The sequence below is a fragment of the Emydura macquarii genome, unplaced genomic scaffold (genome assembly GCF_026122565.2).
Source record: "Emydura macquarii macquarii isolate MOO-44397 ecotype Brisbane River unplaced genomic scaffold, CSIRO-AGI_Emac_v2 contig_629, whole genome shotgun sequence".
In the NCBI taxonomy this organism is placed as follows: domain Eukaryota; kingdom Metazoa; phylum Chordata; order Testudines; family Chelidae; genus Emydura; species Emydura macquarii.
In genome coordinates this window covers 35,160-49,861 of record NW_027130766.1, presented here as the reverse complement: position 1 = coordinate 49,861, position 14,702 = coordinate 35,160, and the positions used below count along the sequence as shown (strand labels likewise).

Below are 14,702 nucleotides of genomic sequence, written 5' to 3'. Positions count from 1 at the left end.
GGTCTATGACGTGCTCCCCCATTTTCCGCAAGGAGACTATCCCACCGCGGCTCGAGACCCTGATTCACGTCACTGTTCACATGTGCCTTGGCCACCATATCTGGCAGCTCCACCAGGTCCAATTCCCTCCCTGCCTATTGCCCCTATCAGCCCTTTCTGGAGGCAGCGCAGGTGGACTAGCAGCTGGACTCCCCTGGAGCCTTACCCCTTCAGCCTGTTTAAGGTAGGTCACCCCTGGCCATGTCTCATGCCCCTTTGTACCCTGCAAGGACTAAAATGGCTCCGATGCACCCAGGGCTGCTGGCACCCAGGGGCGACATCCCAGCCTAACACTCCAGCCGGCTCTAATGGTCCCCAGGGACGCTCCTAGCAAATTCAGAACTGGAATACACCTCACCAGCCACCTGCAGACAGATCCCCTGGCGTATCCGGAGAGCAGGGGTGCCCCGCCCCCCCCCACTCCCGGGCACAGGGATGTTACAGGCGGGGCTGGCAGCGGAGGTGTACGAGCGCAGGATTCGCAGCGCTCTGAACTGCACAGGCTGACTGGGATTGTCCTGAAATTGTCTCTGCCTCACGGCAGTGCAGGGCCGGGTCAGAGGGCCATGAGTGGGGTCATGTGAGCAGGGGCGTCCCAAGATCGAGCCCCCCTCACAAAACGGGGTTACACACTCACCCGGCTCTTATCCTGCTTCTTGCCCACACTGGGGGCTCCAGCTCTGGCTCTGACTCTCCCAAACCGCGTCACACACCCAAGGCACCTTCTCCTAGTCATTCTTCACGTCCACTTCCCATGGCGCGAGCTCCGGGCTCCTTCCCAGCGGGCAGGGCCGGGTCCTGGGCAGGGCTGAGGCCGTGCTGGGCGTGGCACGAACCTTAACTCTTCATTGCCTGGTGCTCAGCAGTTCAGGGCTGGGTGCGCTCCTCAGCCTGGCAGGGCACAGGGCACCGCTGGGCGACCTTCAGTCTGTGCTAAGGGCGTTTGGGGGCATTTAACACACGGAGTAAGAGACGGCCCCTGCCCCCAAGAGCTCCCAGTCTGAGCAGACAAAGGGAGGGGGCGGAAGAGGGGAGATGGGACCGGCCCAGGATCACCCAGCAGGTCAGTGCTGAAGGGAGGAACAGAAACCAGGTGTCCTGACTCCAGCCCAGTGTCCCAGCCTCTGGCCCACATGGCCCGTCATGGGACACAGCGAGGAGCAATGGGATCCAGCCACGGGGAAATGTCACGGGATAACTTCCCGACCGGGAGATGTGAGAGGCTGGAATCGTCTCTGAAGGAGGTCCCATGCTTGGGACTTTTTAGTGGTAAAGCCAAAACCCTGGGAAGAAGTGGTGTAAGGGACAGTCCTGCCCCAGCCCAGCGGGACGAGAGGGTGGAGAGAGGAGCCGATGGCTCTTTACCATCTCTGACCTCTGTGACCCCATGCCTCAGTTTCCCCATGTATAAAATACAGACCCTCCCCCTTTGCTAAGCCAGTTGTAGGGTGCTGGGCACGGCCATCGTCTCAGTGAATTCTGCTCCTGTATCGCTCTGTTGCTGTGTGAGCATTTAGCGTTTCAATGGACACTGACAAAGGGCATCGCGCCGCCTCCGGTGCTTTTCCTGCTCCTCACACTTTTTCCTCATCTTCCTTCTCTCCCAGGATGCGGCTTTGAAAATTCTCACCAACGCCAACACCAGGGGGCCCTGTGAACACAGAGATTTTTCCCACCGTGGTTTAATACCCATGGCTGGTCTGCCAGGTCCCGCATTGGCCGCACCAGGTCAGTGGGGCCAGGAGCTTCCATCCCTCTTGATCAGCAATTCCAAACGCCCTCTCAGAGGAGACGGCCCCAGGGGCTCGTGGGCCAGGCCTGGGTCCTGCGTTCGGATCCCGGCTCTGACTCTACCCTTGGCAGTTCCATTGTTCTCAGTGGGGCAGGGATGGGGGGTTTGGCCGTTGTTATCAGCGGGAGCTGGGCAGACGTGATCATCTGACCCTTCCCATTCAGCTCTGCTCCTCCCCTTCCACTGGCGGCTCCTTGAGCCTGGGCCTGCACCTGCCTGTCGGGGAAATGGAGCCCAGCCTCCTGCGGGCACCACGCCGATGCCCATTCTAATCACACTGCGCCACGTGGGGGTGACAGTGGCATCGCCAGGATCCCTGTCTGTCTCTCGGCAACTCCAGCCCAGACACACTCGCTTCACTCGGACAATGACGGCGTTTCTAGCGCCAGCCCCACGCGCTGCCCTGGGATGTGAGTCAGGCTGGCTGGTCATGGAGGCGATCACATGGGCCCTGCAATGCCCTCTCGTGGTTGGTGGTTGCAGTAGAAATGCCCTGAGCCGCGCTTGGCTCCCATTTGCCAGCTGCTGAGTGTGGCTAATGATTCTACCTGCCTGGCCAGCGTCTGTGTGTGACGGGCTCTGGGAGTGCAGCGTAGGATTGACGCTGCTCAGGGGCAACGGTGGGACTGAGCGCAGGTGTCCCTGGCTCCCACCCACATGCTGAGCCCACTGGTGTGTGCTGCCCCTAGGACACCCCCAGCCTGACCCCCCAAACTCCAGCCCTGCCACTGGCTGCTCCCCGCTCAGGTCATGCATGGGCACGAGTTAGTTCTCAGAGCTCCCAGTTCCCACGTCCATTCCCTGAAATGTGAAATGAAACAATCTAGACGGTTGCAAACACACGTGCGTCCTTGCTTCGATGTGCCCCAATGTGAGCTTCCCTCAACCCCCTTTGTATCTTTATCACTCATGATCCTTAATAAATCCTATAGGTATTGGTGTTGCAGGAGGGGTCGCATTCAGCAATGCCCTCCCAGTGCCAGAACCCAGCATCGCGGAGGCGCCAGCGCCACGTGCGTACTTCCCAGAGACCTGGCTGTGGGACCTGGTCCCTGTGGGGTGAGTGAGGAGCTGTCACAAACCTTCCCTACGGAGCGGACTCCAGGCCAGACCCCCTGAGGCAGCAGCTCCCAGCCGTGGCGCACTTGCTGGGCAGGGCTGGCTGCCCCTGTGTGGCTGGGTCCTGCACCCTGCTGCCAGCGGAGAGGAACCCAGCACAGCAGCAGGGAATAAAAAGCCCCTGGGCCGTGGGATTCATCTCTTTACAGATGTGACAAACCCGCAGAGGGGGGAGAGGGCTGGGAACCCGGGGAGCCCCGTGACCCTGTGTCTGGGCAGCAGAGCAGGTTTCGCCCCAGCCCCGCCACAGCCATTCCCTGGATCCCGTCCGGGTCGGCAGGGGCGTTTAGTGTCCCAATGTGCTGCCCTTCGTGCTGTTTTCATTCCCACGCAGTGCCTGGGAGCTGCGGCGCTTGAACTTGGAGGGGTCTGAACCCAGGGAAGGGGGGCATTGAGGATGGACATGGGGTGTAAGTTGGAGGGGCGGGGGATCCCGAGCAGGGGAGATTGAGGCTGTCTCCCAGCAATAACATCCTAACAGGGAGACGTGTCCGGCTATGGAAGGGGGGGTCCCCATTGCGTGGGACATTGAACTCAGCCCGGAGAACCTGGGGCAGGGAAGGATCCTGCGCTAGCTGGCGTAGGGCGGTGGAGGGGACGAGATGGGGGCACCGACACCTCTTCCCCTGATGTCTGGGACTGGCCTGTTATGTGCAAGCGGCCCCAGGGCCCCAGCCCAGAGGAGGGTCGGGCAGGGTCGTCTCTGATGGCTGTGCTCGTGGGCGCTTCCCACAGGGCGGCCGTGTGTCTGACGCTCTGTTTGTGTCCGTCCCGCCCAGCGAGGGGGGCTCCGAGGACATCCCAGTTTCGCTGCCCGACACCATCACGGAGTGGAAAGCCGGGATGTTCTGCACGGCAGAGGTAGGCGTTGGGCTCTCCCCCACGACCACCGTCACGGCCTTCAAACCCTTCTTTGTGGAGCTGGCATTGCCGTACTCCGTGGTCCGGGGAGAGACCTTCACCCTAAAGGCCACCGTCTTCAACTACCTGCAGCAGTCCATCAAGGTGAGCGGCGCCCGGGGCTGAGCTGCTGGGGCGGGTGACCTGGGGCTGGGGGCTGGGCCGTGGCTCGGGCCGACGAGTGGCCCCGGCAGTCCCTGGATGTGACCCGGATGCTCCACAGTGACCCCGTGACCACTGGGCTCAGCACATCGCGGTGAGCAGGGCTTGAGCTCCAGAGGGGCACGTCTCGGCCTGGAGCTGGGACGTGTGAGCACGTCACCCAGCCCTAAGGGGCTCTCGTGTTGGGTACCACAGGTGCAGGTGACACTGGCGGAGTCTGCGCAGTTCCAGGTGCAGGCGGGCGAGGACGGCGCTTACACCAGCTGCCTCTGTGCAGACGAAGGGAAAACCTTCCAGTGGGAGGTGACGGCGAGCAGCCTGGGTAAGGGGCGCTGGGGCCGGTGCTGGGAGGAGTGGGGGGAAGGGAAGGGCTGGTGGGGGGAAGGACACCCCAGCAGGGAATCCCCTTACCCCACACTTGTCATTTCACACAGTCACTGTTCCCTCCATCAACCCCCCCCCCCCCTTCTCTCTCTGTTCTCCCCTTTTCTCTCTCTCCTCCCCCTTCCCGTCCTGTATCCTACCCGGGGTCTCTCTGCCGCGGGGAGGGGTGCTGGGGCTGTCTAAGGGGGCGTCTCCTGCCTTGCTCCGCAGGGGAGGTGAACGTCACCGTCAGCACCGAGGCTCTGCGCACCGAGGAGCTGTGTGGCAACGAGCTGGCCGTGGTGCCGGCCCAGGGGCGAGTGGACACCGTGATAAAGCCCCTGCTGGTCCAGGTCAGTGTCTGGTCGGCACCATCTGGGCAGAGCGGAGGGAGATCGGGTGCCCGGGTCTCACCCCCACTGGCTGGAGGCAGAGATGATGATTCTTGTGACCTGCCACAGAAAATAATCCCCCAGCCCCGCGCCGTCCGCGTCCCTGACCCCGACCTGCACTGCCCCGACATGCGGCCTCGCCACAGCGAGATGAGGGGGAAGGCAGGAGAGCTCTGGGGCAGACTGAGACGGGTGTTACCCCAGGGGGGCGGCCGGGAGTGACACAGGAGCGGTTCGAGGGGGCGGGGGAACGAGCAGAGGGAAGCTCCGTGGTGCAGAGGAGGAAGCTGCGAGATCTGCTGGGCTGAGAACAGTCTCTGCGGGGAAGGGGGAGCCCCATCGCTGGGCGCTGAGAGCGGGATGTGCCCGAGCCCCCAGCATGGGCTGTAGGGGATGATCCTGCCCTGGCTGGGGGCTGGGGGCACTGGCTGCCCTAGCAGGCCCTGTCAGGCTGTGACGTGCGCGGTTCATGCTCCTGACCTTCTGTCTGATGCTCCTTCCCGACAGCCGGGGGGGATCCTGGAGGAGAAGTCGCACAGCTCCCTGCTCTGCCAGGAAGGTAGGATCCCAGCGCCTGTCCGGGGCTCAGTGGGGTCAGAGGATGAGCCGTATCTCGGCGCTGGCCGTCCCAGCTAGGGGCACAGAAGCCGCCAGGCTGGACTGGACCGGACCAGGGACCGTCCAGGCCAGTGTCCTGCCTGTGACAGGGCCAGGACCAGCTGCCCAGGGAATGGGCGCCCCTCGTGGGCAGACAGCGAACGTCGGCCATAGGCCAATGGCTCGAGCACGGCCGGCTCCTGCTCCCGACTTGCTCAGGGACCCTGCTGTACCAGCTCCTCTTCCCTGCAACCCTCCCCCCCCCCGTGTGTATGATGCTCCCTGCAGAGCTCGTCACACCGGCCCTATGGGGCCTGGGGAGGGACCGAGTCCTGCAGGCAGGACCCTGCGCTGATACCCCCGGCCCTCGGCCACAAAGAGACGTCTGTGCCACGGCGGGGGAGCTTGGGATTGAGAGAGGGGCTGTGACGGGGCGAGGGAGCCCCGAAGGGTCAGGAACGGAGGGATCTGACTGGCTGGAGGCAGGGGCTGGTTCCCGACAGGCCTGTAACGTTGTGTCTTTGCCTTCGGGTTACACAGCCTCCGAAGAAATCTCCTTGCAGCTGCCTGCGAACGTCCTGGCGGGGTCCGAGCGCGCGCACGTGACTGTGCTGGGTAAGGAATTCCCCTGCCTCATCCCTGCCAGGGCACGGAGCCCTTCGGCCAGCCCGTCTGGGCACAGCGCTCTGATCACAGAGGCCGGAGCATCGCGGATGGAAAGGACCAGTGAGGTCTAGTGGGTCCCTGGGGCCGGGGCAGGACTGGTCCCTGCAGTCTGTGCTCCAGGGCCTCGTGCTGCCCCAGCGAGGGGCCATAGACTCACGCGGTGATGTCATGTGCCAGGGCATTGGTGTCATGGCCTATTCATCAGCGTGTATCCATGTAAACCCACCAGGCCTGGTATGAACTGGGGGCGCTGGGCCCCCGAGTGCCTGGGCTCCAGGGACGTGGTGTTGGGGACCGGGCAGCTGCTGTGCAGCCTGGTCATTCTCTGCTCCCCCGACTCCCTTGGTGCCAGGAGACATGATGGGCACGGCTCTGCAGAACATAGACCGCCTGCTGGCCATGCCCTACGGCTGCGGAGAGCAGAACATGGTCCGGTTCGCTCCCAACATCTACATCCAGCAGTACCTGGAGAAGAGCGGGCAGCTGAGCCCAGAGATCAGAGACAAGGCCCAGGGATTCCTCCAGAGCGGTGAGTGTCCTCCCGCCCCATGGCCCCAGGGCATGGCCGGGGACCTGCGACCGCCCTGTCCATGCCACCTCTGGGGCACGGGTTCCAATCCAGCCCCAGATGAGGGCGCTGGCTGGCTCTGGGGGTCAGGGAATGGGATCGTTTCCCTGTTCTCTCTGGGGCATCAGTTCCAGCCGAGGCCCAGGTCATGAGGACTGTTTGACTCAGGACTTCAGGCAATTACAGACGGGACCTTCCCCTATAGGAGGCGCCAGTTGGGATCCAGCCCCAGGTCGGGGGTGCTGCAGGGTTTGGGGAATCAGGGCTCTGTTCAGCCTTAACTCCATCCGCCCATTCAGACCATCCCCTGCAATCTCTGAGTCTCAGTGTCATGGGGGGGGAGGCTAGGGGGACCCACGGGACACAGGCTGGGGATGGATACTAGCCCCACGGCTGAGCGGATCCAGGACTCGCTGTCTCTCTCCCTCCCCGCAGGGTACCAGCGCCAGCTGCTCTATAAGCGCGACGACGGCTCTTACAGCGCCTTTGGGAAGAGCGACGCCTCGGGCAACACCTGGTGAGGGGCTGCACGGCGCGGGCGAGTCAGGGCTCTGGGCGGGCAGAGCTACGTGGGCTGCAGCCTGACCCCAGCCCCTCTGCTACCCCAGTCCTGTTTCCCACACAGCTCTGCCCCATGTAGCACACCCCAAATCCCCCCGTTCCCGTCCTGGTTGCCCTGATAGCGCTGCTCATCCCCCACAATGCTGACCCCAGCCAGGCCCCCTGCACCCCATCCGACCCCCAGCATCTACAGCAGAGTGTCCCTCTAACGGGTCTCTCCCCGCTCAGGCTGACGGCCTTCGTCCTCAAGTCCTTTGGCCAGGCCAGACCCTTCATCTTCATCGACGAGAAGCACCTAGAGGACGCCCTCCAGTGGCTGCAGCGTCACCAGCTGGAGAGCGGCTGCTTCCAGAGCGTGGGGAAGCTGTTGAACAACGCCCTGCAGGTGGGGGGCTGGGGGGACGGGCTGATGGGGTGGGGAAGGAGGGGACATGCTGAGGAAGGGGGAGAAGGGTCCCCATGGCAGGAGGCTGCTGCAGTTCAGGTGTGGGGGATTCCCTTGGTTTTTAACAAGGGCTGAATGGCCGGGACGACTGGATCAGCTGCTTTTTGCAGGGAAGGAAGTTGTGGCCGTCCTGACTGCCAGAACTGGGGACAGCTGCTTGGGACCGACATGGGCCTGACAGGACCCAGCAGCAGATGGGACCAAGTGCAGCAGGCCGAGTGCTGTGGCCCAATGGGCCTGTCCTGGCCAGTGGCCCGTCTAGCAGTGCGGTGCACGGCACGGCTGAGCCGGCTCTCGGTGTCTCTCCCCTCAGGGCGGCGTGGTGGGGGAGCTCTCTCTCTCGGCTTACATCACGGCGGCGCTTCTGGAGCTGGGGCGGCCGCTCACGGTGAGGCCAAGCCCTGTGTTCCCAGCGGAGGGGCCGGGAGCTGGGAGGGGAGCTGGGGTTCGGCAGATTGGGGGGGTACCCAGAGGGGGTCAGAGCAACGTTGGGGGCAGTGTTGAGGGGGTGGCACTGGGGAGAGGGGAGAGGTGATGTTGTGGGGTCAGTGTGGGGGTTGGTAACAAGATGGGGGTCAGGATGATGTGGGGAGTCGCGGTGGGGTTGGGGTAGGAGAACAATTCAGCAGCTTGTGGAGGGTCTGGGCTGTTTTGGTGTCTAGCGCTCGGGGGGATCTGGGTGAGGCTTGTGGGGCGCAGGGGTTGGGTAGCGGCAGAGCAGGATGGTCGTGGGGAGGTGACGGCTGACAGGTGGGGGGTTGTTAGGACCCCACTGGGTGGTTGCCGGGGGGGACACACAGGCTCCGGGCGCGGGGGGTCCCCTCTGACCGTCTCAGCCTGACGGGGCGTCTGTTCGGTGTCTCCCTGTCCCAGGAGCCCATGGTGAGCCGGGCCCTGCAGTGCCTGCGGGAGTCCTCGAACACCAGCGACCTCTACACGCAGGCGCTGCTGGCCTACGCCTTCGGGCTGGCGGGCAGCGCCGAGCTGCGGAGCGCCCGTCTGCAGAGCCTGGCCCAGCACAGCGTCAGCGCCGGTACCGGCAGCGCCTCGCTCTCGTGCTCTCCAGCCTGACGGCCTCCAGACACAGGCCAGGCCTAGCTGCCCACGACCTGCCCACCCGGTTGCCCCCTGCCCCGGGGGACTCCTCAGGCTGGCAGGGCAGCTGGGTCCCCGTGGCCCAGTCAGTCCGTGGTCTCTGCTGAGGGCGCCAGCGAGGGGCCGACGCGCTGGGCTGTCGTGGGGACACTCACCCCCTCAGACCTGGAGTGAGATCGTCCCGCCATTTCCCAGGGCCCAGTGCATGGGGCAAAGGGGCCGAGGCTGGGTCGCTGCCAGCCTGGGGGGATGGGAGCTGAGAACGAGAGGGGCAAAGCCCCATGTCCCAACCCAGCTGCTAAAGAGCCCGTGGCCATGACTGAGGCGGGTCTGTTGCGCTCAGAGCCCGCGGGGCAGGGCGTCGCGTAGGCAGCTCCCAAGGGGAATGGGCCGTAACCGAGCCCTGGGGAGATGCTGCAGGATCCCAGCCCCCATCCTGGGTGGGGGACATCCCAGCTGGGGGCGTCGTGTTACACTTGTGTAGACCTCCTGTGCGCTGAGAATCAGCTGCCGTGTCTACCCCAGAGGTGGCTGCATTCAGTGGGGAGCAGGAGTCCCTCTGGCCTGGGAAGCCCCTGGGGCCCCTTTGGAAAGCAGACACGTGACCCATGGTGTTGTAACTGCAGCCGTGGGGCTGCCCTTCCATCGGCCCCTCTCCTAGGGGGACAGCTCCACTGGCAGCGGAAGGTGAAGGCCCTGCCCAGCACCGAGCCCTACTGGAACCAGGCCCCGTCGGCCGAGGTGGAGATGACGGCTTACGTGCTCCTGGCCTATCTGTCCCTGCCCAGCGTGTCTGCTGCCGATATGGCGACTGCCGCCCAGATCGTCCGCTGGCTCAGCAAGCAGCAGAACCCCTACGGGGGCTTCGCCTCCACGCAGGTAACGCCCCCGCCTCGGGGCAAAGCCAGTGCTGGGGTCTCTGGGGGAGGAAGGGGCCAGGAGCCCCCTGGGGTCTGCATCTGTGCAGCTGAGCTGGGTCCCTTCCTGGGCGAGGGGTCCTGGGTGCAGAGCCCCCTGCCCTAGGGGCTGGGAGCCTGGGCCCGGTGTCAGCGCCCCTGCGGGTCCCGATCCTGCTGCAGTGAGACTGAGCCGGGCTCCTGTCCCCAGAGCGTGACAGCAGCTCGGTGACCCTCCTTCCCCAGGACACGGTGGTGGCCCTGCAGGCCCTGGCCAAATACGCGGCCCTGACGTACAGGGCGAGCGGGGCTGTGTCGGTGACAGTGAGCTCCCAGGCCGGGGCCCGGCAGGAATTCCACGTGGAGAACGCCAACCGGCTGGTGCTGCAGCGAGCGGCCCTGCAGGAGATCCCCGGGCGGTACACGGTGCGGGCCAGCGGCGAGGGCTGTGTCTTTGTGCAGGTGAGTGCAGGGGCCCCTGGGGACCAGCAGGCCAGCGCTGGCTGTCTGTGCCCGTCGACTGCCCCACGGTGGGGGCCCACGGCACCTGGCTCTGCCCCAACCCTCTTGCTCTTCTCCCAGCTGACTCTGCGCTACAACGTGCCGCCCCCAAAGAGCCCCGCGACCTTCGACCTGCGGGTGGAGACGGAGCCGAAGGAGTGCACCGAGAACGCCACATCCCGCTTCAGCCTCGCCCTGCACGCCCGGTACGAGCCCTAGAGCCCAGCCCAGCTGGGTTTGAGAGCCCGGGGCAGGGACAGGCCGCAGGGAGTGGGGGAATGGCCAGGCAGGGATGCCCCACTGCAGAGCCGGGGCTGGGCAGGAATCGCTGGGGGAGCCATCCACACGCAGGGCTCGGGGCAGAGGCAGGGGCCCCTTGAAATGCGCCAGGCACTAAGGGGCTGGTCCTGGGGCTGATCTAGAACAGACAGTCGCTCCCAAGGAGCTCCGGGGCCGGTGCCCCTTGTCTGGGGAGCTCAGGGCTGGTCGGGGCTAGCGGGGGTCACAGCCCAGAGCAGGCAGAGGGCATCAGAGACGCCTGCAGGGCCGAGGAGACGGGAGGGCTCCCTTTCCCCACCAACTTCCCTGGGCTCTGTGTCCAGGGCAATCCCTGAGCAGAGCGCATGGCTCCTGTTGCAGGTACAGCGGGCAGCGCTCAGCCACCAACATGGCCATCATCGAGGCCAAGCTGCCGTCCGGCTACAGCCCCGACAAGGGCTCCCTGCGGCAGGTGAGCTTCCCAGGGAGGAGAACAGGCCGGGTCAGTCAAACAGCATGAAACCAGGGCCCTGATCCACTGGGGGAGAGCCCAGAGCCCAGGAAAACACCGATTGCAGCTCTGAGCCCCGGGGGGAGCATCCTACAAAGCCTGCCCCCTGAGCACAGCACAGCACCCCTAGCGCTGCAGCAGGGCACTGGGCAGCCCTTGGTCCCCATCACGTCACTGAGCAGGTCGGGCCCCTGCTTCGCTCCCCCACGTCTGTGTCTACAGTCGGGCCCCAAGACTGGGGACACCCCATGATCAGGTGTGAGTGACGTGGGGGTGGCAGCCAGTCCCCTTGGCCACGGGGGGCGTTTGGCGCCCCATGTCCCAGCCCCCAGCAGAGCAGTGACTCTGGCCCCAGCCCCACAGTCCCAGGCTCAGCTGTTTCCTCTCCCTACCCCTAGCTGGAGAAGCAGCGTTTGGTGAAGAAGCTGGAGGTGCAGAACGACCAGGTGACGCTGTATCTGGACCAGGTGCGTGCGGGCGGCTGGGGGCTCTGGGGGCCCGGTGTGAGCGCAGACATCAAAGGATGGGGAGATGGGACCAGACTCAGCCAAACCCCAGGGAGGGCCTGAACAGAGCGATGGGGAGCTCAGGGGTGGGGAGGCTGGAGCTGGGCCCTGCGTGTGAGGAAGGGGGTCACGTTTCAAGGGTAGGTAGAACAGGGATGGGGGGAGCATTTTCAGCCTGCTCTAGGCCTCAGGGGCAGAGGGGAGAGGGCTGGGCCAGTCCCAGACGCGGGAGGAGGGGTTCTAGCTGCCCACGCACACCTTCAGCCCTGGCGCTCACTGTGTCGCTCTCTCGGTAGCTGACGAAGGAGGCGGCGAGTTTCACCTTCTCCCTGAAGCAGGATTTCCCGGTGAAGAATCTCAGAGCAGCCAGCGTGAGGCTGTACGATTACTATGAGACGGGTGAGTCCTGCCCTGCCTCTGCCTCCGCCTCTGCTCCAGCCGCTCCTGTGGGCTCCATGGCACAGTCAGTGTCTAAGGAGGACGATCCTGCCCTGATAGTGCCTGTGGTACAGCTGCCTTCGTGGCTCTATGGCGCACTCAGAGCCTGGGTGGCCGTGCCCTGCCCTGGCGCCACCTGCATACAGCGTCTCTCGTGGGCTCCGTGTCACACTCAGGCCGTGGAGTCACTGAAATCTCCCCTACTTCCAAGTGCCTCATTTCCAGAAATCCCGCCCAGGTCTGAGCGTGGCCGGGTTTGATCTGTGGGTGGGATGTGCTCACTGGGAGGGACACGGCAGCCTGTGCCCGTCGGGCGAGTGGGACGGTGCAGCTGATGTCACTTGGGCTCTCCCAGCCGGAACGGCTAGAGCAGGTGTGTCCTGCCCCTCCAGCACCCCACACATTTACCTGCGATCCAGCTCCAGGGGATGGGAGAGAGTTCGCAGTCCCACTCCGGCAGCTGGGGGCTACCCCCCAACCCCGCCTAGGGGGTCAGAGCTACAGGAGGGATCCCCTGGGGCTGCAGTAAGAGACTCTGCCTGTGCGGGATTGGGGGGAGGGGCTCTCAGCCCCCCACTGGGTCTTTCCATTCCTTACATCCCTTGTTATCACAGGTGAGCACACGGAGGCTGAGTACAGCGCCCCCTGCAGCTCAGGTAGGTGCGACGCACCCACACCGCACTGCAGTCCCTACACGCTATGGGCGGAGAGGTCTGTGTGTGTTGTGGATGGCAGAGGAGAAGTGGGACCGTGGAACCCACAAGGACTATGTGTGGGGAGACATCTGGGGGGAAGGGTCAATTGGGGCACAAGAGAATCTGTCTGGAGGACTGGGAGGTGCATCTGAGGGGAGAGTCTTTGTGGGGGTGTGGAGCATTCTGGGGCCATGTGTACAGGACTCTGACGGGTGTGCGGGGTGTGTGTGGATTTCGATCCCTGTCTCAGGGGATGTTTGTGTTTGTTTAAAGCCCCTGACGCTGACACGATGGGAAATTCCCGCTGAAGCCCCTGGCCGTGCTGGGCGACCCCTTCCCCACCCATCCCGACAGCACCGCTCCGGCAGCCAGACACCCCGGGATGTGGGAGGCATGAACAGGCCCCTTCTCAGCCGCTGCTCCTCCCCGTACCAGCTACCCTGCCCCCCAGCCCCTGGCTTCAAGGGGGCTGGAGCTCCGCGGCCGAGACATGGACTCTTAGTACGTTCTTCAGCCAACATGTCCCTGTTCATCCTGGAAACATCCCACCTGCCATCCCGTCTATCAGCCTCCAAACCGGCCAGCCTGATGCCAGCCGTCCGTCACACGTGGGGCCAGGGGCTGCAATGGGGACCCCTGGGATTGCTGCCCGTCCTGCCTGGAGCGGCACATCAGAACCGGTTCAGTGTAAAACTAAAACCTCATCTGCTTGAGTGGCTGTTTTCTCACTTTGTGCCTGGCTTTCTGCTGCTCCTCACATGAGTCTTGTGTATCCTTAGAGCAGCCAGATCCTGGGACTGCGGCTCTGTCCCCTTCCCCAGCCCTACGGTCAGTGGTGAGGGGTTTGGCTTGAAACCCCTGTGGAGGAGAGTGTCAGCGACAGCCTCCAGTGATCCAGCCCCGGCTGGCAGAGCTGCCCTCGTTACACAAGTCCACATGAAAATGGAACCACTGAACTGAAATTAGTTTTTAAACCAATTTACTAAAACCAGTGAAAAGCGCAGTGTGGATGCACCTAGTTTGGTTTGAAGCAGGGTTAGTTTAGTTTAGGTTCAACCAATGAGGAGTTGATTGAAGCTAAACCAGAACCCGGCAGGAGAGCTGTACGTTAGTATTTGGGAAGTAGGATGTGCTCCCACATGGAAAGACGGTGTTGTCCTGTGTACAGCAAGGGGACAGTCACAAAAAGACATTTCTCTTTCTGTTTGCCAGTGCCTGGCTTCTGTACCCCCAGTGTCACGCTACCTGCACTGGGGTAAAGCTGTGTCACCCCAATCCCTCACTCCTGGGCCCCTCTTGCACTTACTCTTCTGTGTGACCCCCACTCCCGGGTCAGTCCACGCACAGCCTCCTGCAAGCTAGCGGCCCTCAGCTCCGTGAGTGAGTGCTTCTGGCCAGCCGCTCCTGGGATTATGCCATAGAATGACCCCAACAAACACCCCCAGTCCCAGATCCAACCCTAGGAACTTCCCACTTGCAATGTTCAGTGCTGCCCACTGAGCAATGCAAGCCATGATCAGTGCCTCACTTTATCAGAGAAATTGCTATGTTCCAGCCTGGTGCCCCTAAATGAACTCTCTGACACACGACACCACATGCACTGCTTTAGATAGAACAAACACACACATTTATTAGGTACAGAAAGATTTGTAGTGATTATAAGTCAGTGGAAAGCAGGTCAGAGTTGATCCCAAGTAAATAAAAGGCAAATCACATTCTCCACTAAGCGTAACACTTACAGCGACCATGCAGTCTGGCCGGTCCGCCTCCAGCCAGGCCCCCCGCCCCCTCCCCCCATGGCCAATGTCTCAGTTGCTTGATGTTGTTTGTAGATGGAATGGAAGAGAGAGAGACAGAGATTGCAAAATCTCTCTCCTTCTTAACATGTTCCTTTGCCCCCTCTTCAGGGTCAGGTGATGAACAATGTCTGAGTATGGCCCCCTCCACCTGAGTCCGTGAGTTTTCCCTTCTCGATGCTTGGCCTAGTCCACCGTTCCTGGAGGAGCTGGTTCTTTTATTCATGCCTCAGGGAGGCATGAACTACCTCTCTGCTCTTGGAGGGTTTTCCCTGACTCTGCTTCGAGCCAGGAGGCACATGTTTGGGAATGATACAGAGCAGAGCCTCACAACCGTACATCTGACACTGCAACAAACATATCGCTGCAATAGTAATGTTCAGCGTGTCATGAGCACTCCAG

General features: G+C 63.2%; 1 protein-coding gene across 1 annotated transcript in view; it reads left to right on the top strand.

The window, feature by feature from the left end:
• Positions 1-14,307, top strand: part of LOC137148322 (alpha-2-macroglobulin-like protein 1) — a 33,306-nt gene extending 18,999 nt beyond the window's left edge. The window contains exons 14-34 of the mRNA XM_067540968.1: positions 2-223; positions 1,647-1,767; positions 2,764-2,890; positions 3,730-3,955; positions 4,208-4,334; positions 4,607-4,728; positions 5,275-5,326; positions 5,905-5,979; positions 6,383-6,559; positions 7,034-7,115; positions 7,388-7,544; positions 7,918-7,992; positions 8,478-8,637; positions 9,361-9,578; positions 9,842-10,057; positions 10,178-10,302; positions 10,736-10,826; positions 11,264-11,332; positions 11,668-11,770; positions 12,424-12,465; positions 12,778-14,307. Of these exons, the coding sequence (XP_067397069.1) occupies positions 2-223; positions 1,647-1,767; positions 2,764-2,890; positions 3,730-3,955; positions 4,208-4,334; positions 4,607-4,728; positions 5,275-5,326; positions 5,905-5,979; positions 6,383-6,559; positions 7,034-7,115; positions 7,388-7,544; positions 7,918-7,992; positions 8,478-8,637; positions 9,361-9,578; positions 9,842-10,057; positions 10,178-10,302; positions 10,736-10,826; positions 11,264-11,332; positions 11,668-11,770; positions 12,424-12,465; positions 12,778-12,812 (2,622 nt within the window). The 3' untranslated portion in view covers positions 12,813-14,307. The remainder of the gene's footprint in view (position 1; positions 224-1,646; positions 1,768-2,763; positions 2,891-3,729; positions 3,956-4,207; positions 4,335-4,606; positions 4,729-5,274; positions 5,327-5,904; positions 5,980-6,382; positions 6,560-7,033; positions 7,116-7,387; positions 7,545-7,917; positions 7,993-8,477; positions 8,638-9,360; positions 9,579-9,841; positions 10,058-10,177; positions 10,303-10,735; positions 10,827-11,263; positions 11,333-11,667; positions 11,771-12,423; positions 12,466-12,777) is intronic.
• The last annotated feature ends 395 nt before the right edge of the window (positions 14,308-14,702 follow it).